Here is a 24949-nt window from a genome sequence, read left to right on the forward strand (position 1 = left end):
GCTTTTTTAACGTGTGTATATTAGAATCTAGCTCAGTTATGTAAGAAATAGGTTGCCATTGACCACACACACACACACACACGTATGGCTAAAATTAGTATAAAATATACTATAAATATAAAAAATATATAAAATATACTGGAGATTTTGCATGCGTTAATGACCACAGTCCATCATTCTTGTAAAGTACCTGGACACAGTGGTGCTGCTCTTTCCAGAGCCTGTGGAGTTCATACTTCTGCCCTTCTGCTTGAACTGGCTCCTTTTTGCCTCGGCTGCGATTTCATAGCTGAGGAAAGAAGACAGTGACCAGCCTGTGACCAGACCAAAACGGAAAGAAATGGGAACATTTAGCAAGACCTACTTACCCATTGGCCACCATTTTTGTGCTGCTCTTCTGGAGGTGATTGGCTTTAGAGACATGAGAGAAAGAGAAGCTTAACTGTGCTGGATTCCTACCCAATGATACCACATTGATACCACACTCCCTTGAACCCACCTCTCGATTTTTGACACAACAAGGGAAATTTACCATAAGCCCTGGCTGTCATTTTAGCATAGTGGGAGTTGTCAGAAATTCCTTACGAAAGAGCCTTATTCAACATTGTGATGATGTTAATTTCCAAAAGTGATTTATTCAGTGGAGAACCATCCACTCCGGATGACAATCCACATTGTGGAACATTTTCCTCAGCACTCAGCACACAATGACAGAATTATATGAGCACACATCCTAACCTGCCAAATGATTCGTGTTACAAATCACATTAGACACCAGGTTTTAGTTCGCTAAGGAGGACAGGATTGAACACAGAGATGTAGAGGACATTAGCCAGAGCTTTTCTGTTCTGAAGCGTCCTGTCTTGCATTTACTCATCCATCAGCCTCAGGTAAAAATGCTCAACCTTAAATTTCCACAGAAATTCCAAGAACTGGTGCTGCCTGATTCCTGTGCTCTTGTCAATAAGAGCAAAAAGAGTTTCAGTGGAACTAGTCTGGACTCGTTTCTTCACGTACAGACACACCGAAGGGTGACATCTGCTCGACTGCAATAACACAATAGCTTGTGGGGAGTCTGTGAAGAACGTTTTCACTTTAAACTAGTCATTCTAGAAGTGTAAAAATACACCCACACATACAACACAATTTACCAGGAAAAAAGAGCTCCAATTATACATGCAAATACCAGAGTACTTTTAACAATAATAATATTTGTAAATGTTACTGATGCAAAGTTATAATTATTGTTTTAATTATTTGGTAACTTTTTTTTGCACACAAAAAATGAACAATTATCAAGCACTAAATGTGAAAAAAATTATGCATCAGCATAAAATAATTCCTGATTGCAAATAACTGTCAGCTAACAAAAGACTTCTGCTACATTTCTGACATTGAGACCTTGTGGAATAAAAAGTGAGATGTAAAGTCACTTTTATTATTAAACCCTTCCACACCCGTTAACACATGGGCCATAGGGTACACACCATGAAACCAGAGATAAGGTATCTGATGTGCCAAGACCAGTCTTTTAACCTGAGTATCACATACAAGTGTGTGCATGCCGCCTTGTGTCCTTGTGCAAACTCAAAACAGCACATAATCCAAAGAGAAAGCAAAGACTAATCAGCACAAAAATCGACAAATGATATACTATGTTAACAACGGCAGCAGTCATTCTTGTTTGTCAGTCGCTTTTTATTAACCTCAAAATAGCTATGTGGAATTCTTGAAATTCTTTGTCAGATTCCTCACAAAGGAACACAATTGAGAGAAATGATGTCTGATTGAAGAAGAAAGTGGAGAGTACTTACCCTCAGCTCCCAGGGACAGGTCATCTTCAAAGCTACAGCCATTCTTCAATGGTCCTAAAAAAACAAAGCAAAGAAAACAGCTTTCAGAGAGCAAACACTTTGCACTGACCCATCGTGCCGAACAAGTGTTCATTTCCCATTCTCTTCCCCCATAAAAAAACACTCCAACGCTACCCTTCAAAGCCTGAATGTGGCTTAAGCTCGCACGCACGGAGAGGTTAACAGTAAATATTTACTCTTAAGTGCAAATGGCTTACCTAAGTAGTTATCTGAAATAATGCCAATGCAGTTTAGAATGACCTGATCCATAACACATTATCCTGCTCTTGGATTCAATCCTGTTTAGCATTAAACTCTGAGGAAATGTACGTCTAATCAGGCGCTTCTTTGCCTGGAGTGTGTGGGGGTCTGCTATTGGCCCCAAAGCAGTGAGCGTGCATGTGCGTGCATGTGTGTGTGTGTGTGTGCCAGTGAATGTGCATGCGCTGTAGTGCAGTGCGAGAGACCTTGCTCCAAAGTTCACAAGGAGTGGTAGAGAAAAGAGTCAGCAGGCAGTTGAGTAACTTTTTGCAGTAAAACCTACTTCAGACTAACATAGAAATCTTCTGTAAATGCAGATAAACGCAGCAATTCGGTCTGAAGATGATGATAGACTCACCTCTGGACGGAGTGCCACTTTGTTCATCCAAAGAGGCCCCGAGAGGAGTCCTGTTGAAAGATCAGTAACACGTCATATCCTCTTTCTATTCGACAAATCTCTCCCTAAAAAAATGTCACTCGAGCAGAAACACACACAAACACCTTTCCCTCTCTTGAAGTGTTACTTAGCAAAGCGCTGACACAGATTTTCTTGGCATGAACTTGTCGTTTCGACACTTACAAAACGCTGCCTTCGAAATCCCCTGCCACTTTCATCCAGACACCTGGAGATCCGAACGGCGTGAGAAAAAACACACACCACGTAAAACGAGGCTAAGAATAGCTCGCGCTCTGCCGCGCGCTGGCCATGTTTCACAACACCAGCAGCAGCACCAGCACCGAAATCTCTCTAGCTCCGGATATCCAGCAAACTCTCAGCAATAAAGACACTTACATTTCCTGTCAGGCTACAGGAGGATGTCGGTCTCGTGTGTGTTCTAATGAGCAGGAATTGGGAATAGGACGAGCACGAGGTATTTTTATTGACCTAGTGTGTGGCGTTGATGCTCAAACACCCTGCATCTGGGTGGAATTTACACTAGGAGCATTTGATTAAATCAACTGTGAAAGATAAGATCAGCCCCAAAAATGTACTCCTAATACCATCTCAGACTGGTTATTTACATTTAATAACAGTTATTTATTTTTCATTAGGACACAAAATTAGTTTTTTTTTTTTTAAGCTGTCAAAACGATTCATCACAGCCAAAATAACATTTTATTAAATACAAAAATAATTATTATAAATATATAAATGTACAGTAAATACATCTAAATTTTTTCAAAATAAATACTGTATGTGTGTGTATTTATATAAGCATAATAAATATACACAGCGCACCCACATATATTATATAAACAAAGAAAAATATTTTGGATGTGATGAACTGCGATTAATCGTTTGACTTATAGCACTAATATATATGATAGACTATTATATCTTACACTTATTACATATACTAAAGTTCAAAAGTTTGGATGCATTAAATCGATCAACAGTGACAATAATGTTTTATAGTGTTACTAACACTTTTTTTTTTTTACTTTATATTCATCGGAATTGGTGATGATTTTCTTGATTACCAAATCAGAATATTAAAATGACTTCTTAAGGATCATGTGACAATGAAGACTGGAGTAATGGCTTCATCTATGCCATACAGGAAATACATTATATTTTACATATAATCAAATAAAAAGTAGTTATTTTTAATTGTATAAATATTTCATAATATTTCAGTCTTAAGTTCCTCTTAACAAATTTTTGGTTAAAATAAATTCAGAATTGGTCAGCATAACAGACTTTTAAAAACATTTAATGTTAAATTTTTTATTTGATGTGGGTCCATTTTAGTAGTTTTTCTTTACTCTGAAACAGCGGCATGACTTAATTCTAAACAAAAGTTTTTTATTCCTTCACTGTACCAAAAAAAAAAAAAAAAAAGTGAGTATGGCTCAAACAGCAATTAAATATGACATCATCAACAACAAACGGTTCTCACATGTTTTCTGTGAAAACCCAAGTAAATGACGTAAAGCCAAATCACCTGCAACATTCAAACAAACATACGGCTTCCTTCTAGATCACAAGATGACACGGTTGACAGGGACACGTACCAGAAATTCTGGAATCTCTGTTTTGTTTTTCACATGGAAGGTTTATGTTGGTCATGAAGGACGTATATCTACTAAGTAAATCTATGGCTTTTTTTTCCTACGCTTCAGAGCTTAAAAAAAAATAAAGCAGCCTGGCAGTACAGAGAGAAAGACTAAAAACTCTCAGAGGAAAACTTTAGCATTAATGGGCCCCAAAGGACTCAAACAAAACACCAAAAAAAACACTGGCAGCACAGAGAACAATGGTCAGTCCTCACAAGTAACGACTTTCCTGACTCTGAGAGAACCAGGACTGAACCCTCTGAACCATTCACACGATTCTCCCTAATTTACTGCTTGTCAGAGACACCAAAGACAACGGACAGAGTGCTTTTCTCTGCCGCATCTGAGCGTTTTGTTTGCTTACCGATTCACGTCATACTGTGGCGTGTACACAGATCATTCTCACACCATTTGCATTTGTATTTTATGAGCAGCGAGTCTGTTAGCTAACTCACCTGCAGGTCCTGAGCCAGTTCTCTACTTGATTTGGTTTACGACCTGAGGAGAAAAAAAGACAAGTAAATGTTCCGTGTTATAAACAAATTAATTTCCCTAAAAGCAAAAAACGAGCAAAGAGTAAACAACAAATCTAACAGAGACTACTAACACGGAGTGGTTTTCTGAACTACCACTGTGGTCCGCGATTCTTTCGTTTTCCAGAAACCTTTATTCGTTCTTAATTGGTTTATCGTGACTTGAATGGAGAATCAAATGCCAAGCCGAGCAGCCAGACCTCAGTAAATCTCTCCCTGCTGTGTTCAAAACCGCATTACAGCTTCCAGCACACCTTCCCACAGAGTTTCTAACCCTCAAAATCCCAGCATCGAGTTGGGAATCTCAGATATAAATGATCAAAATGACAACCGTACGGTTTGCATCTGAAAACAGAAATATCATGCCAACTTTATTGCTTAATCTTTATAGTGCAGTGTTATCTGTAAGCTTAATGTATGGTAAAAGCAGTGACATTTAAAGACAATACAATCCATAATAGGCAAATTACCTCTTTTTAGTTCAAAAAATGCTTAAGTAAAAAAATATATGGTAATAAAAATAGAAATATTGCTGGTTATTAGTATGCATTGCTATATTTAAAAGCACATACAATTAAAATAAATCCTTTTAACTTGCACTGTATGTATTTTAGCAGCATTTCTACTGATCTTAGTTCTTGCAATAAATATTTTGAATCTACATGGCTGCTTGGTTAAATTCTCTAGTATGTAGTGTCTGTTAGTACAGAAACAAATAGATCTGAAGCATTACACCATTAACAGAAGCACTGTACCTGTTTCTGAGGCTGTCGAAGTCTTATCCTCCATAGGCTGTTCAGACAGCGGCTCCTCTGCGCCCTGGTCCTGAGACTCAGAAGCCTGCCAGGAGCCTCGGCTCTGAGCCCAGGCCATCCTCTTGACTCTGGCAGGGGGGGACTCGCACTCCATGTCCTTAGCTTGGACAGGATACTACAGTGGAGGACGGTTCACCTGCAGAGAAGCAAAAAGGGACGGAGTCAGACCTGAATGACACAACAATAGCCAATCCCCCTTGTCTCCAGAGGGATTGATAGAATAGTCTTGTGTCATATGAAGCAGATATGTAAGAATCTGAACGAAGTCACATTAAACAAAATGGTACACATCTTATGCTCATTTGAGCACTTTAAGAACAGAACTGCAAGAGCCAGCATGTCTTTAATGCATTAGCTGCAAATGAGTTTAAGAGTGAAAACAAAATGTGTAACAGACCATTTTTCACACTGTCTGCAATCACACATACACCCGGAACTCCCAAAATCAAGGTGCATAGCATACAGTAGATGGCCTTGATTCAAAACCTCTATAATAATATACATGTACTAGCTTAAATTTGTATGAATTTCTACATTCTTATTTTACATGATAATTAATGTGAATTTGCAATCTAGGGTAAGTGTAATGCATATCACAAAAGCGGAGTGTTAAAGGAAGAGTGCACCCAAAAATGAAAATGTGGTGAAAGTTGTAGATGATTTGGAGAAATGCAGCATTACATCACTTGCGCTGCAGTGAATGGGTGCCATCAAAGTGAGTGTCCAACAACATCAAACAAGTAACACACATGGTCCATCAATTAAACAAAAAAGAAACAATTCCATCATTAAGGCATTTTAACTTTAATCTGTTACGTCTGGCCAAAATATGAATCCATGATCTAAAATAATAATGCTTCCTGTAGTAAAAACGGCCATCACCTGTTGTCCTCACACATCAAAGCCCACAACATATTTCTTTAGAAATGTTTTGGAATTTGGACTGTTTACAACTTGTAAACAGTGTTTAATCTGTGCATATCTCTTGCCTGATTCAGACAAGCAATAATATGACTAGATGACTTGTATTTTAGCCAGAAGCAACAGTTAAGTTGAAAACATCATAAAGATGCCAGCTGTGTGGATTACTTGTGATTATTGTGATGTTATTTTCAGATGTTTTGGTCTTTGATAGCCTAAGGGTGAGTACATTTTCAGCATTTTCTTTTTTGGGTAAACTATTCCTTGAAAAAAGCAATTATCTGTGGCATGTTTTTGTCCAATAATAGATGCTAGACATGCAGAAATGTGACACTGCAGCTTTAAATAGCATAGTCATCATCCAAAAAATTTTGCTAAAATTTATATATATATATATATATATATATATATATATATATATATATATATATATATATATATATATATATATGTGTGTGTGTGTGTGTGTGTGTGTGTGTGTGTGTGTGTGTGTGTGTGTGTGTGTGTGTGTGTGTGTGTGGTGATAACACAAATAACCTAAATAAATAACCTATGCCTGTCCAACAGAAATACATTTCACTTAGCAAGAACAAAAAAACAGATGGAACATTGATTCCAGAAATTACTGGAAAATCAAATAAGAGACAAGGCCAAGTGAAGACAGCAACAACAAATAACCAGCATGAGAAACTAATAACATCTACAGAGATTACACGATTCTTGTCCATAAGAAGCAAAGAAAGAGATTGAAGAGGAGGGAGAGAGAGATGGGGGCGAAGCTGGGTCTTAACTGGAATATATGGTAAAAAAGGAAAAGTCAAAAAACAAGTTGAGCAGGAAATGTCTGTTTAGTTGAAAGATTACAAGCTGGTGCGGAGTCATTTCCTGTTTTGGGATCTGGCACTTTTTGAAGGAACAGATGAGCTTGACCAAATGGGATGGCCAAATTCAGCATTCTGATCTCCCACAATTCACACACTACTATTAATAGCATTTGTCTATTTTCAGACAGATCATTGAAGTGTGACAAATGTAAACCACCAAGAAACACCACCACATTTTATGACCAAAGCCTATAATAAGGAAACACATCAACATTGGGGAATATAGCCTACCTACACGAATACACATTCCAGAATTAGAATCTACAACAATGGTTCTCAAAATAAGACCAAACAAGCGTTAAAATAAAAATAAAAAAATCCCACCATCCTGAAAAATGCATATATGAGGCAGCCGAATTTTAAAAGATCTGTAAATGTCATGGAAAGCAATAATACATTATCATTTCAGGGGCATTTTTTAAAATACATTTTACTACTTTTGTCAAGCTTTAAAATATTTATTGGGTGGAAAATGTGTGAAAACTAATTATTTTTCGTACATTCGCCTCTTTATTAATTATATGCATCTATTAAAATATAAAAAAAAAATACAATATTAATGAGTGGACTTTTTTCATTATTTGAGAAATAAAATTAGCAATACATAAGAAACAAACTACCACAGTTATGTCTGGAAATCATCTGACAGCGACAACATTTTTTAACATTCATTCTACAACAATATTTGACGGAGAAATGCTGCGAAGCAACCAGTCACAATCAGGTATTCCATAGAGGCATGTCCTAATATTGTAGAATAGTCTACTAGGTTTTGATAAATAAGTCTAATAATGCAAACACAGTCTAGGTTTCAGCTGCATATCTGTTCACAAGTTCAAATCCCATCAGAGGTTTGTTATTTTTGGACTCCAGGAAGCAAACCGTGTAGTACTCCAGAATGTAGACTCCCTAAAATCCGTTTCAAACACCCGTTTTCTCATTAAAAACAAATTGTTCACTCGCAACACACAATGATAAATTACATTGCCACACAAATAGGCCCTCTATAACGTCACGTTAACCGTAAGTTATGCATCACATCAGCAAATGTCGATTAGCTATAGCAATCCAAACTAGAACACTGTGTCCACTGACATCTTTTATGTAGTTCAAAGAAAACATTAATATCTGACTTGAAATACTAATAAATACTGTAAGTATGAGTCGTACTACCAGTTTGATACATGGCTGCTCCAACAAAAAAGAACAAAATGCTAACCTAAATAGCGTGTTTATTGATTCAATAAACAGACAACAAGAAAGTCTGTCAACAAGCCATGTAACAGCAGTCATATGAGAGCAACACCTTCCATTCCCTTTCACTGACAGCGTAGATGTTTAATTCTATAAACACGGGAGGACCTGTGCTCTCCGCTCCATTTTGGACCTGCGATTTGTAAACAGTGCTGACTGAGTTACATACTCTGCTTTAAATGGATAGAGACTTCAGGAAGGAGGATGAGGAAAGCAGTGACTTTACATAAATAAGCGCTACTAAGCAACGTCAAGCATGCCGCTCATCTACCAATCACAGAACAGATGCAGAATGCTAACTAGGGGAAACCTTTGCAGCAAACTGTAAACACAATGTCCCAATATTCCCAGCAATCCAGCTGTGTTTTTGTTATGAACCTTGCATTATATAAGATACACTGTATGCATTCATTCGACTGAGATACAAAACTGCAAAAAAAAGTTGCATAAATTTAATTTAATTTCTATTTTTAAATGCATCTTATTGTGAACAACTCATTTGTGCATTTTCTTTTAAATTTATTTGTCTATTTAAAAATTTTTGACTTCGAAATGTTTAATCACAACTAGACCTTCCATTTAGAATTACGTTCTCTGTGGTGATGAAAGCAGAACATATGCAATTATTTAGTCTGCTTATCAGACTCCATGCTTTAACACTTAAGTAAAAGATCCAAACATAGACCCCTTAAAATGCAGTCTATATGTACACATGTTGGTCCATATTGGTAGGGGACACATCTCAGACCACTTTTTAACATCTCAGACCACTTTTCATTCATACTATGGCTTTGTAGGAAACCAAAGAACTGTAATTTTTATATTCAATACATTTATAATAATAATAATAATAATAATAATATGAAGAAGAAGAAGACAATGTATGTATAAATAGTGAACAGACTTTAAAATGAGAAAAGAAAAAAAACGTATTTAACCCTGATCCTTTGTCATTAAAGCAGACGAACCACTTCAAACATTGGAAACCAATAGAGTCTGTGATGAATAGCTGGATGTCAGAGCTGTGAGGAACATCAGTGACCCCCTCAATTCCACAGAATAAACACTCTGTCGATATCCTCCTTCTCAAACCCTTCAACAAAAGCTTGTTTGGCTGAAAACGCGGACTATTTTTAAAACGCTGCATGCACCCCACACATGCTCCCGCTATGACCTCTTTCTGTTGAAGTGAGTACGTCCCAGTTCCCACATCTCATTCCAGATTTGACCGGTTGCTCGTTGTGTCCGTCCCCACGTCCCAAGGCCCCAAACAAAAACAGGACTGGGGCTCCAAAACAAACAAGGCACAAACAACAGAACATCAAAGTCCATCCTAAGAAACATCCCACAGTTAATGCATCATTCTTACACAGAGACCTAGTGATTTAATACCATATCCGGTCCAAACAGGCTGATTCTCAGAAGAACCAGGCAATTTATTTAATATAATCAGGATGAGTTCACTGGAAATATATATTTAAACACATACATTTGGATACTCAGGATATCACAATGTCATAAGATTTTCTTATGCTTTAAAAAGTCAGACTAGTTTCAAGATCATTCCATGTCTCAAGCATGAAAGTTCAAGACAGACAAGTATTAGTGATTCTGAGTTATACATGAAGCCATTGGATGGACAAACTAGTAATTATTAAATATGGGGGGGGGGGGCATGCCTTGATTAGCGGCTATTTGAAATGGTTGGCCATTTGGTTGAAATGATGGTTCCAGACATAACAAATGCCCAAATGTTAAAAATATTTTTAATCATACATAGTCAAAATGTTGAAAAATACTGAAATCCAATTGCTTTTAGCAACTCTGCACAGCCATGAATCTCAGTACTATTTAACCTTTAGAAGGAGCTTAATCATTTTACAGACATCTACAGCGAAAACAATATCCAAGTGAGGAAAACACAGCTAGTTTTAAGAAAGAATGGCCAGAGACCTGAAAGTAATGTTATCTTGCATCCATGCAGTGATGTCATGAGCTTCAAAGCAGAACAAGATAAGCCTTACACAGCAAGCTGTTCTTTTCGAACCACACCTGTAATGTTTTCTTCCAAATATAGAAACACAATATCCAGTAGAAACCAGCACCAGTGTCTTGGTGAACTACCACCCTTAATGACCTTTGGTATTGGCTCCAAACACAAGCCCAAGGCCTAGCCTGTGAAATAACATGGCATTCTGACGAAGTCCTCCATTGTGATATTGTTTTAGAGACCACAGCATCTAAGAAAGAAAAGGTTATTCTGTAGCTGTACCATAAATCCTATGGGTGTGAATGTGCTGCTGTTGACAAAATTTTAGGGTTAAATATAGAGCCCTGTGGTACGCCAAAAGCAAAACAACCCTATATTCCTCCAGCTCAGGATTTTTAAACTGATAATGTTCATATATAACTACATCACGAATACTTTTAGAATAAGGCACCATTACTTCAGGATACTTTTATAATTTATTTTTATTTTATCATTTATTGCTTTGATAAATTTTACAGATCAATTATTGGTATGAAAAATGATGCATCACAGACTTCTATAATACTGCAATACTGGCCAAAAGTGAAGCTACCTAGGGCTGCACGACAAATAAAATGCGATTTTTAATGAGCATCTTGTCAGTAAAGCCGGTTCTGTAGTCAGCAGTTTTATGGAGTAGCATATACTACACAGAGCAGTTGTTCATTGACGATATGCACAAAACATGTGCTTTTGCGCAGCTTGTCAGTGAATAACGGCTCTGTGTAGTAAATGCTGCTCCATGTGAAAGCGCGCAGGTGATGGAGATTTACCACTGATTACAGAACCCGCTTTACTGACAAGATGAGCATTAAAGCTGCGGTAGGTATCTTTTGACGCTCTAGCAGTTAATAAACAGAACTGCTTGCGTCTTGCAGAAGAACATCGTAGCCGGAACTACTTCTCTCTGTTTATGTCTATGAAGAATCACAAAGGTACTGGGTTACTCCGCCGCGGTACCCCCGAAGCAATCTAAAATAGTCTGAATATAAACACTTATTATAGGTGCACCCTAGTGATTGATGGCAATAGGACCACTGGGAGGAGCCAGAGGAGCTTGATTTTTTCACAGATTATCTGTCTCATATTCTACTGTCAGGACATAATGACAGGTTTAACAAATATGTAAAAAATATATTTTTACAAAAGTTACCTACTGCAGCTTTAAATAGAGTGAGAGAGATTTAAAATGATACCACAGATTCACACTCTCTCCCACACTTCTGGTCCAATGTTAATCTCAATCCAATTATGTCACTGATGTTTCACAATATTCTAAATCGTAATACAATGTGTATAATGAGGTAGTTGCTGATGCTCAAATGTAATTTTTAGGATAAGAACATTACATTGCACAGAGAACATTTCAGTAGTTGCATAGAGTATGATTCTGGTCTTTCACATGCCGTGTGAATACCACAACATGTTGATATGGGCACCAAATTGTATGTGTCACTTGTGCACCGCAGACAGGAAATACGTAGAACAGACCTAAACCTAAAACTGCCTCGCTGCTTTCAGCTTAAAAAAAGATCAAGGGAAAATGCTTCGGAACATCTCTTTGTTATGCAAGTGTTCACCCGAGGGCTGAAGTCCAAAAATCAGTCTCCTCTGAGAATGTGACAAGCTTTTGTTTTGAACACGTGACACAGTATTTACTTTAATGCCATTTTGGGTAATTCCCCCTCTCTGCTTACATTTCTTTGACAGCAAGTGAGAAGAAGGATTGTGACAATAATTTCAGACACTATCAAACTCAGTGTGTCAAGAAGCAGAACAGCTGGAAGTTTCTCTGGTGCACACACACACACACACACACACACACACACACACACACACAATGTGTGTTGTAAATGGTGAAGCACAATGAACTATATATTTTTAAATATAGAGGTAATATATGTAAAACATCTTCAGTCTTGCAATAGCCCACATTAGGCTAAAAGTAAATGTTGATGGAATAGCTTACTAGTTAATATTTAACCGTTTCATTTTTTTTTTCATAAACTGCAATATTGCTTTTTTTGTGAGGGGTGGGGTGGATTCTTTCCTTTATAATTGCACACAAATTCATAAAAGTTTTTTTTTTACAGTGTAAGCAGACAAAATCATAAAAAAAAAATCATATCATGCAGTTATTGCATGTGTTATTACAGCCATTCTTAAGTGTTTTTGCTGAAAATTTCCATTATACTTTCGAAAACATGTGGCGACCCAACAAATTAGCATAACTGTGTATGATGCACAGGTAAACAAACGAATGGTTAATAAACATTTATTTTACCTTGCATAGCTTTGTATGTTCTAATAAATTAGGCATCTGCCTAATTTGTCTAGTTTCTAAGCAACAGATGGACCAACATTTTAATGTCAACATCAAAAGCCCACTCATTTTAAGATTGCTATCAAAACTATTCCCCTTAAGTCCATCTGGGCCTTCTCATTTTCCCAGTTAGTTTAATGCTAAATATGTTTCTAATTGCAAGAGGCAGATAAAAAACACTGATTTGCGTTCCTCAGTCTTGCTTCACACTGTTTTTTGTTTGTTTGTTTTTTATCCATGTGTGTTTTATGGCACACTTTGTATTCCAGACACTGTGTCCTGGAGCTTGGAAGCGAGCAAGGGTAAAACAAACCATTTGACAGATCTTAATACTTTACAAGTGGCAAAAGCAACAGGACATTCTGTCACAGCTACTCTACCACCCAAGAAATGAGATGGGGAGATGTGGGACGTCATCTGCGTTTGGAGAGCTGATGATGTAACCTAATAATAACCTAACATAACCTACACAATCAACACAGTTCTTGTAATGCAGTGAAGCTAGTTCAATTATCTTAGACCTTAAACAACATACCTCAAGGTGTGTGAACCACTGCCATCATGCATCTTATAGCAAAAATGAAGCCAAACGACATTGTTTCTTAACAGTTGAGGTACCTTAATGATTTTTTTAGTAGCCTACTTCAACAATAACTGATTGTATAATTCAAAAGATTTTATTTTAGTATTTCTTTTTATTTTATAGTTTTTTTCCTTTTTTTCAGAAAGGATGCATTAAACGGATCAAAAGTGACAGTAAATAGATTTAGGTATAACGTTATACATATATATATATATTTTTTATTAAATGCTGTTCTTTTGAACTTTCTATTCATCAAAGAATCCTGAGAAAAATACATTGCGGTTTCCACCAAAATATCAAGCAGTGCAATTGTTTTCATTGTTGATAATAATAAGAAATGTTTTCTTGAACATCAAGTCAGCATATTAGAATGATTTCTAATATGCTGATTTCAAAGGAAATTGTATTTTCTGGTAAGGATTTTAATGTTAAGTATTTAATTAAGCAAAATTCTGTGAACAATTACCTACTCTAATTCAAGTGTCATACCACTTTAGTACACATAATACAATAATAGTCCTTGGATTATTTTGGGTTGGTCATGATGCAAGTAAAGACATGCACCAAGTCCAGAGCTGTTTTGACTAGGGCTGCCAATAATACAACTAACCGTTAGTCAATCAGAAGAGGCTTGATCGACCAAAATCTTATTAGACGCTTAGTTGCAGAAAAAAAAAAAAAAAAATAGGTTTGACCAACTTGATTGAAACTAATAATTGAATGGTCCTAGATTGATTCACTTAAACAGAATCCGCTCAGAAGAGTCATTTGCTTATGAGATAGATTACACTTAATTGGTAAAACACAGTAAAGAAATGAAATAACAGAAACAGATTTCAGTTCCCAAGCCAAATTGTTTCCTTATTTAAGAGCTGTATCAGATCTGTAGCACTGTAACAATGACCCAAAAAGGCAGAATAGAAAAGCAACGTACAAAAAAAACTGATTATACAAGCCCGGGCCTCCTCATTGCCTGCCTGTTCCAGCCACAGAGACACACCATGTACCAGCATTATGATAAAACAGTTTAATCATTAGCCTGAACAAGGTCAGTGGTTCCCAGGGTTTCAATTTGCGTAGTGTGAAACAAACATATGGAGCGCCCAGGGTGTTACCGTTAGCATGCTAGCACAACAGACACTGAGATTCAGTCAGAAACAGGTGCGGCTCCAATTTCATACCTTTCAGTAGAAATCTCTGACTTCCAGCACCTCACAGAGTCAAGCTTAAGTGAGTAATAATAATCTTTTATTTTTTCATAACATTACAAACGCACACACACACCCTTGTGATGAATAGCACTGACATGGGACCCAGAGGAGGGCTGGCTGGAATCCCAGGCAACTAGACCTTGGCTAAGAATCTGATTATGAAAGAAATATGGAAAGCAATAGGAGGGAGTTGATGAGATAAACCAATGCGAGATCCATCAGACTACCACGCTTCTTCAGAACAGCACTGTAAACATCTCAACACATAGTCCTGATGGATTTATGAGCTCACTGCTTTTCATTCCAGCTACTCTTAGACGCTCCACGCAGAATCGCCTAGAGCACTGCCAGAAGTACGAGTAATGAATATTTAATGGCAGCTTTTTCACATGAATTTCAAGCTTTGAAAGGGAGAAAAACAAAAAAACAAATGTCAAAGCTTAAATGTCATCATAAAACTTTAAATCATGATTAGAGGAGTAATTTTTAACATCACTGGAAACTGTAGATAATAAGGCTGTGCAAAAAAATCGAATGCGATTTTTATGCACATCTCATCAGCAAAGACGCTCCTGTAATTAGAAGCATATCTCCAGCACATGCATTCAGATCAGGGTTGCCAGGTTTTCACAACAAATCCTGACCAGTTGCTTCTCAAAACTAGTCCAAAACTAGCCCATTTGCATTTCCAGGAGGTTCCCCAAAAAATTGCTTCCCGGGCTTAAAATATAAGTTTTTTGACAGGGTTGCTTTGATAAAACTCACATTTTAGGGGCTAAATATTACGTTGTTGACAAATATTTTTGTTGTTGAGTAGTCGTTTGATCTCAAATGACGTAATGTTAGGCTGCAATAACACAGTTTGACCAGTGTGGCGCTGTAGTGAAAGACTGTAATTTAGCCCTCCTAGATGCAATTCAAGAGAAGACAGCACTTCAGAGCAAACGCAGAACGGACCCTGAAGCTGCTGAGCGGCGTTTGGAAGATTATGTAAACATATGCTGCACGCTTTCTTCTCAATAATAAATACAACAAAAACTGGCCTTGGTGTGAAAGCAGCAGTATAAAACATATTTGGATGTTTGCACAAACTCTGCAGTTGGGTACTCCAGTGAAGTCACGTTTATTCTGACTATTATTAATTCCTCATTGTTATTAAGATATGTCCCCTGTTACGTGCCACATGCACGCACATCGAGAGCGACACCAAAGAAAAGGGGTGCCGCCCGGAGTTCAATCTCCTGCTTCCACAAACACGCCGGCACACAACCCAGAAGTCAAGAAAAGTGGTATTTATTTGTTTACATTGGGATAAGACTCGAGAAATAACTTAAGCTGAGAGGGCTTCAAAATGGCCAAAACAATAAACAAAAGGGAGTTCTCTAACTAAGTTTTAAGTCCTCTTCCCTGGAATTAAACAATAAATAAAATACAAATCCTTACCTCCCTTTCTGACCATTAAACAGGAGAAAACTATAAAGGAAATAAAAAGGCCTAAAAACCTCTCTCACAGGTTATTTTAAACAAACAATGGTTAGTTTAACAATACAGTTACCGGCCTAATACCACTACCAGTTCTAACTCCTCACCAGGAGTTTTACATAAACTGGGACACAGCACAGCTCTCTTGGGGTTAACACAACACCGTTCTTTTAAGCAGCAGTCGTCCACACACGATCTACACCAAGGAAGCAGGAGGGTGAGCTCGACAAACAGACAATCCTCACTGCTTATATCCACACGTTGACATGCTTCAGCTGCGCCCACTTAGCAGCTGCACCTGTTGCTCTAATGAGCAGGGAGCGAAAGAGAGAGAGACACAAGAAAATACACACTGCTCACAGGTTAACACTTAACACCACAATTACGTTCTAACACGTAACACTCCTCCCCTCCCCGAAAGATTAATGGCCACATCACATTGATCTTTTATCTTACTCTGCATTTTCAGCAGTGTGCGCTCTGGATAGCGCATCAGCAATCAGATTTTCAGTACCGCGCTTATGGACAATCTCCAAATTAAACTCCTGAAGAGCAAGGGACCAACGCATTAAGCGTTGGTTTGTATTGTACATGCGATTGAGAAAAACCAACGGATTATGGTCCGTAAAAACTTTGACAGGGAACGCGGACCCACCCAGATAAACCTCGAAATGTTTCAATGCCATTAATAATGCGAGAGCCTCTTTTTCAATAGTGCTATACTTGTATTGACAGCGATTAAACTTTTTCGAGAAATAACACACAGGTTTCTTGATGTTCATTTCTGACGTCTGCAGAAGAACAGCTCCTGCCCCTACCATACTCGCGTCAACCTCAAGTTGGAAAGGCCGTTCAAAGTTAGGGGCGGCCAGGACTGGGGCATTACACAATAGGTCTTTTGTTCCAGAGAAAGCACGTTCACAATTAGGAGTCCAGTTAAAACCTGATGTCGGTCGGAGAAGGTCAGTTAGGGGTGCAATAAGAGTGGCAAAATTGCGACAAAACCCCCGGTAATAACCAGCCATTCCGATGAAGCGGCGTAACTCGCGTTTATTTGTGGGTGTAGGAAATTCAGATATGGCCACTACCTTGGCATCTATTGGGCAAACCTGACCTTGACCCACACGTTTACCAAGATAGGTGACGTAGGCTTTGGCGAATTCGCATTTTGTCAGGTTCACAGTTAGTGATGCACCAGCTAGTCGGGAGAATACCTCACGTAATGATTCAACATGTTCTTCCCACGTGGAAGAATACACAACAATATCATCAAGGTAAGCAGTACAATTCTGTACATCACGCAGTACCAACTGCATTAGGCGTTGGAACGTGGACGGGGCGTTCCGCATACCGAAGGCCATCACGGAATATTGACAGAAGTAGTCTGGTGTGACAAATGCTGAGATTTCAGAAGCGCGCGGAGTAAGGGGCACCTGCCAGTAGCCCTTCAGCAGGTCAAGCTTCGAAACAAACTTTGCTGGTCCGACTCTATCAATGCAATCATCTATTCTTGGAAGGGGAAAACAGTCAGGTTTAGTAACTGAATTAACCTTTCGGAAGTCCGTACAGAATCGAAATGATGAATCACTTTTAGGAACCAACAGGCAGGGCGAACTCCACGCGCTTTGACTTGGTTTTGCTAAACTGTTTCGTAACATGTATTCAACCTCAGTTTTCATGATACCACGCTTATAAGGATTAACTCTATACGGATGTTGTTTAATAGGAGCCGCATCTCCAACATCAATGTCATGGAACAACACATCAGTACAAGACGGGAGATCAGAGAAAATACTGGGAAAACTGTCAATCAATGCTGTAATATTTTTTCTTTGGTAATCTGGTAAGTGACCAAGAAAGGTACGCAAATTGTTGAGCACGTTCGAGTTTTGCAAGCTTTCGCCCAGCCCTGGAATATTTACTCCAACTTCATCCTCTACGGAGCTCTGGAGAACAGGAGCCACCAACGTCACGTCCTTAACTGATGCTACAACTTGATCTCTAGCATGATACGGCTTCAGCATATTAATGTGACACATTCGCATTTTCTTCCTACGATCTGGTGTTCTCAGTACATAGTTAGTTTCACTCAGTTTTTTCTCAACAACGTAAGGACCAGTAAATTGGGATTGCAAAGGAGACCCAGGAACTGGTAATAATGCCAGCACCGACTCACCCGGAGCAAACGAACGGACAACACTTTTGCGATCGTAGTAATCTTTCATAACATCCTGTGAACCTGCTAGATTAGACTTGGCGAGAACACAAGCGCGGTTCAACCTCTTACGGAGAGTATCAACATACTCCGCCACTGGCACAAGTGCAACCTCTTCCTCAAGCATTTGCTCACTAAGAAGCCTGAGGGGGCCACGAACGGAGTGTCCAAACACTAACTGCGCTGGGCTGAAGCCTAGTGAGTCTTGCACGGTTTCTCGCACAGCGAAAAGTAGCAAGGGCAAACTGTCAGCCCAGTCTTTTCCCTCCTCAACGCAGTAGATACGCAACATGGTTTTGAGCGTTTGATGGAACCGCTCCAACGCTCCCTGAGACTGCGGATGATAGGCACTGGACATCTGATGCGACACCGAAATTCTATTTAGCACCTGCTTGAAAAGCTTCGATGTAAAGTTAGTTCCACGGTCTGTTTGAATTACTCGAGGTAAGCCAAAAAGAGAGCAGAATTTGATTAGTTCTTTCGCAATAGTCTTTGCTTTTATATTACGAAGAGGGACCGCCTCGGGAAACCGAGTGGTTGCACACATCAGCGTGAGAACATACTGATGTCCGCTTTTCGATTTCGGGAGCGGGCCAACACAGTCTAGTATTAATCTTTCGAACGGCTCCCCCACCACAGGAATTGGGTGTAGGGGCGCAGGGCGCACAATCTGGTTAGGTTTTCCTGCAATCTGACACGCATGACAGGACCGGCAATATTTCACGACACAGGCTTTTATTCCGGGCCAATAAAAATATTTCGTAACACGCTTATAGGTTTTATTGACTCCAAAGTGGCCTGCCATTTGGTGATCGTGAGCCAAGTCGAGCACTACAGGACGATAACAGGTTGGCACAACAATTTGGTCGGCATGGTCTAAGTCAGTCTTGTCCCCAGATATTGGAAGCCACTTGCGCCTTAATACCTCCCCGTCCCAATAATATCCCATCCTCACATGAGCGAGTTCATCTTTGGATTTTACGGCGGATTCAATACAGCGCGACAAAGTAGAGTCTGACTTTTGTGCGGCACTAAGCTGCTTTCGTCCTATAGTAGCAGTTTGCCTTTGATTACCCTCATCAGAGCTTGTCTCAAACACATTGTCATTCACCGACAACGACAACTCTGTTGGTTTCGAACTAAGTAGAAAAGAGTCAGACAGATCAACGGTGTCTGCAAATTTTTGTGACTGTGCACGCGTTACCGCACACGCTGGAAATAAAGGAGGAGAAACAGCCAGCACATCTGAATCTCTCGTAGGACACTCAGACACTAACGGAAAAGGGAAAACATTGCCTCCGGCCAGATCATTCCCTAAGATGAAATTGACACCTTCAACTGGTAGCTTAACACATACTCCCACGTTTACTAAGCTAGTGACTAGCTCGGACTTCAGGAACACAGAATGAACAGGAACTTTAATGCACCCTAGCTCAATTCCACGGACCAATATATCAGTCCCTGTGTAAGTGTCTGCAGATAGTGGAAGTACGTTTTCAAGAATAAACGAGTGGGCGGCACCAGTGTCGCGCAGAATGGAAATAGGTTTTGCCGTGTCTCCAGGAGAAATAGAAACTGAACCATTCATCAGGAAAGGTTTAAACAACTCCGTTCCAGGTGAAAAAGTCTCAGCCATTCCTACCTGTGGTTCAAGTACTAAATGTGCAACTCCTTTAGCTTTAGCAGCCACATTCTTTTGCTTCCACGCCTTGCAGTCTGCAATTAAATGACTGGGATCAAGACAGAAGAAGCACGCGCGTTTTGAATCGGTGGGCCTAAACATACTTCCCCCAGGCACTCTCGCACGAGAATCAGACTTTGGGGAACGCACACCTGCAGAATTCCGCTCAGTATACGCTCTAATGTTTTGACTAGGACAGGGCGAGGCAAAAACAGTACGGTGAGTCAACACGTACTCATCAGCAAATACTGCTGCTTCAGACAAAGTAGAAACCTTCTGTTCATTTAGATGTAACACCAAATTTTCAGGGAGGCAACCCTTGAAGTCCTCCAATAATATTAATTCCTGTAGGCGTTCAAACGTTGTAGCATCCGACGCAATACACCACTTCTCTAACATTGCCTTTTTATCATGCGCGAATTCTACAAAGGTCTGTCTAGACGTCTTCGTATGACTTCTGAACTTCTGCCTGTACGCCTCTGGCACGAGTTCATACGCTCTAAGAACCGCTGTTTTGACTTCATCGTAATCAAGAGAGTCTTCAATGGGCAAAGCAGAGCAAACCTCTTGTGCTTTGCCCACGAAGCTACTCTGTAACATCACCGCCCACATATCTTTAGGCCAGCACAGTTTTCCAGCTACCCTCTCAAAAGCTGTAAAGTAGGCATCTACTTCCGTTTCCCTAAACTGGGGAACGAGCTTCATGTAACGAGTAGGATCAAACTGACTTAACCCATGGCCCCCCTGTGGCTCAACAACAGGCTGCGCACGTTCCTCCTGCTTCGTTAAACGAACAAGTTCTAGTTCACGTAACCCTAGCAAACGTGTCTCATGTTCTTGACGCTTAATTTGCAAGTCTAATTCTTTTAATTTTAGTGCCACCTCAGGATCAAACTCACGTGCAGGTGGTACAGATTCTTTAGGCAACCTACCAAGAGAAATCATCTCCGACAGGATTTCTTTTCTGACATCAGCTTTTAATGCCGAAGATGAAACTGATATTTTAAGACTCTCCGCAATTTGCAGTAACTCTTTTTTTTGAAAACGATCTAACTGCTCTACAGACGGAGAGCTAATAAAGGCTTCAACCTCACTCTCCATATTTCCTCCCCCACCAAAAATATTTTTGATATATGGTAAGATTAGATTCTTACTCACCGACTTTGAGGTTTTCCCTTTGTTTCCGTAATCGAAGAATTATGAATTTAAAGACGAGCCCCCATTATGTTACGTGCCACATGCACGCACATCGAGAGCGACACCAAAGAAAAGGGGTGCCGCCCGGAGTTCAATCTCCTGCTTCCACAAACACGCCGGCACACAACCCAGAAGTCAAGAAAAGTGGTATTTATTTGTTTACATTGGGATAAGACTCGAGAAATAACTTAAGCTGAGAGGGCTTCAAAATGGCCAAAACAATAAACAAAAGGGAGTTCTCTAACTAAGTTTTAAGTCCTCTTCCCTGGAATTAAACAATAAATAAAATACAAATCCTTACCTCCCTTTCTGACCATTAAACAGGAGAAAACTATAAAGGAAATAAAAAGGCCTAAAAACCTCTCTCACAGGTTATTTTAAACAAACAATGGTTAGTTTAACAATACAGTTACCGGCCTAATACCACTACCAGTTCTAACTCCTCACCAGGAGTTTTACATAAACTGGGACACAGCACAGCTCTCTTGGGGTTAACACAACACCGTTCTTTTAAGCAGCAGTCGTCCACACACGATCTACACCAAGGAAGCAGGAGGGTGAGCTCGACAAACAGACAATCCTCACTGCTTATATCCACACGTTGACATGCTTCAGCTGCGCCCACTTAGCAGCTGCACCTGTTGCTCTAATGAGCAGGGAGCGAAAGAGAGAGAGACACAAGAAAATACACACTGCTCACAGGTTAACACTTAACACCACAATTACGTTCTAACACGTAACACCCCAAAACCTTCAAACTGGCTGTTATTAAGCCTCTCATAAAAAAAAACACAACTTGACCCCAAAGAACTAGTTAATTATAGACCAATCTCGAATCTCCCTTTTCTGTCCAAGATACTAGAAAAGGTGGTATCCTCACAATTATATTCCTTCTTAGAGAAAAATGGTATATGTGAGGATTTCCAGTCAGGATTTAGACCATATCATAGTACTGAGACTGCTGTCCTTAGAGTTACAAATGACCTGCTCTTATCACCTTATCATGGTTGTATTTCTCTATTAGTTCTATTGGATCTTAGTGCTGCGTTTGACACAATTGACTACAACATTTTTTGCATCGACTTGAACACTTTGTTGGCATTAATGGAAGTGCATTAGCATGGTTTAAATCGTACTTATATGACCACCATAGGTTTGTAGCAGTGAAAGAAGATGCATCATATCGATCACATATTGATCACATATTGATCACAAGTCCAGTATGGAGTACCTCAAGGCTCAGTACTAGGGCCGCTACTTTTCACGCTTTATATGTTACCCTTGGGAGATATCATCAGGAAACATGGTGTTAGCTTTCACTGTTATGCTGATGATACTCTATTTTTTTGCAACCTGGTGAAACACACCAATTTGAAAAACTAATGGAATGCATAGTCGATATAAAAAACTGGATGACGAGTAATTTCTTACTGCTAAATTCTGAAGAAAAAAAACAGAGGTTAATTATAGGACCTAAAAACTCTGCATGTAATAACCTTGAACACTAGGGCTGCACGATATTGGGAAAAAATGACATTGCGATATTTTATTTTTCTGCGACATATATTGCGATTTTTTCTTACAAACAAAAATGGTGTGAGCACACTTACATTCTCATTTTAAATGATTTAAACATCGACACCATCGTGTCAATTGATTAATATGCACGAGGGAGAGAGAGCAAGACAGCGGTCGCTCTCTCTCTCTCTCTCGCTCATGCTCACTCTCTCTCTCTTGCGCATGCTCTCCCTCTGTCTCTCTCTCTCTCTCTCTCTCTCTCGCGCTCGCTCGCGCTCTCTCTCTCTCTCTCTCTCTCTCTCTCTGTCTGTCTCTCTCGCGCACGCTCTCTGTGTCTCTCTCGCGCTCTCTCTCTCTGCCCTGTTAAACTTGCATGTGTTTTTCAGTCCTGTCAATGATAAACTTTCACTCTATGATGGTTAAGATGTGCAATTAATCCACGAATCACATTCGTCAAGGGCCGGGGAGCAGCTGGCCCGTACAGTTAATGAATAACAGATCAACTACGACAGCCTACATCGCACATCCTGCGATGTGACTATCGTGGATTCGTACATCGCGATATTGATGCTTAAACGACACATCGTGCAGCCCTATTGAACACTGTCTAAAACTTGATGGCTGCTCTGTCAGTTTTTCGTCATCAGTTAGGAACCTAGGTGTGCTATTTGATCGCATTCTATTCCTTAGAAAGCCACGTTTCTAGCATTTGTAAAACTGCATTTTTCCATTTCAAAAATATATCTAAATTACGGCCTATGCTCTCAATGTAAAATGCAGAAATGTTAATCTATGCATTTATGACCTCAAGGTTAGATTATTGTAATGCTTTATTGAGTGGTTGTTCTGCACGCTTAGTAAACAAACTACAGCTAGTCCAAAATTACTAGAACCAGGAAGTATGACCATATTAGCCCGGTCCTGTCAACACTGCACTGGCTCCCTATCAAACATCGTATAGATTATAAAATATTGCTTATTACTTATAACGCCCTGAATGGTTCACAGAGGGTCACTGCAGTCACCCGGATCCAGTACATATCCAGACCAGATGGTGGATCAGAACCTAGAAAGGACCTCTACATCCCTGAAAGACAGTGAAGACCAGGACAACTGGAGCCCCAGATACAGATCCCCTGTAAAGACCTTGTCTCAGATGACCACCAGGACAAGACCACAGGAAACAGATGATTCTTCTGCACAATCTGACTTTCCTGCAGCCTGGAATTGAACTACTGGTTTCGTCTGGTCAGAGGAGAATTGGCCCCCCAACTGAGTCTGGTTTTTCCCAAGGTTTTTTTATCCATTCTGTCACCGATGGAGTTTCGGTTCCTTGCCGCTGTCGCCTGGTTTGCTTAGTTGGGGTCACTTCATCTACAGCAATATCGTTGACTTGATTGCAAATAAATGCACAGACACTATTTAAACTGAACAGAGATGACATCACTGAATTCAATGATGAACTAACTTTAAACTGTCATTTTGCATTATTGACCCACTGTTTTGCTAATGAATGCTGTTCAGTTGCTTTGACGCAATGTATTTTGTTTAAATACATTATACATTATATGCGCTATATAAATAAAGGTGACTTGACTAATTTATATAGTAATTTATACAATATATAGCCTTAAATCACTCAGCTTAAATACAGTATTAAACATAAAAATACAGTATTAATACAGTATGAAAAAAAAAAACAGAGTCAGTGTCGCTTTCAGTTAGAATTACAACCTGATTTTCTGTTATAAAGTAGATCTCCAGTGTAGAGCTAGCTAATGATAAAATATATTTTTTTTATATTTAATTAAAGTGAAAGTTTGGTTTGCAGAAACTAGCTCAGGACGGTTTTGATTATCATTACCCTATAAGGTATTTTAAGAGAGATTATGTTCTGAAGGTTGTGCTTGAATAAAATAGTTTATCCAAAATAAAGGGCTCGTCATCACTTACCTCTATTTTGTTTCATATCCATATGACTCACAAAAGATGTCAGTCAGAATGATGTCATTCAGTGCATTTTTCAACTAAATGGTGAATGAGAGATTTTCTTTGTCATCTCATTTTGTGCCACATACATTTATTTTTTATAATTAATTGTATAATAACTGTAATAATATGATTTTCAAAA

The 24949-nt window shown here is 39.1% G+C and overlaps 1 protein-coding gene across 3 annotated transcripts in view; it reads right to left on the reverse strand.

Moving 5' to 3' along the window:
- The window catches only part of LOC113108317 (sperm-specific antigen 2 homolog), a 48575-nt gene that overhangs the window by 18315 nt on the left and 5311 nt on the right, over window positions 1-24949 (reverse strand). The window contains exons 2-7 of one of the 3 annotated variants that reach the window (XM_026271280.1): window positions 5461-5656; window positions 4628-4670; window positions 2473-2522; window positions 1815-1868; window positions 369-411; window positions 191-289 (exon numbers count right to left, since the gene is read on the reverse strand). In XM_026271280.1, coding sequence (XP_026127065.1) covers window positions 191-289; window positions 369-411; window positions 1815-1868; window positions 2473-2522; window positions 4628-4670; window positions 5461-5614 — 443 coding nt within the window. In that variant the 5' untranslated portion in view covers window positions 5615-5656. Of the gene's footprint in view, window positions 1-190; window positions 290-368; window positions 412-1814; window positions 1869-2071; window positions 2390-2472; window positions 2523-2694; window positions 3068-4627; window positions 4671-5460; window positions 5657-24949 lie in introns of those variants that run through there. The other 2 variants (XM_026271281.1, XM_026271282.1) reach the window with 2 other exon arrangements.

This window comes from Carassius auratus, chromosome 9, assembly GCF_003368295.1.
Source record: "Carassius auratus strain Wakin chromosome 9, ASM336829v1, whole genome shotgun sequence".
Lineage (NCBI taxonomy): Eukaryota > Metazoa > Chordata > Actinopteri > Cypriniformes > Cyprinidae > Carassius > Carassius auratus.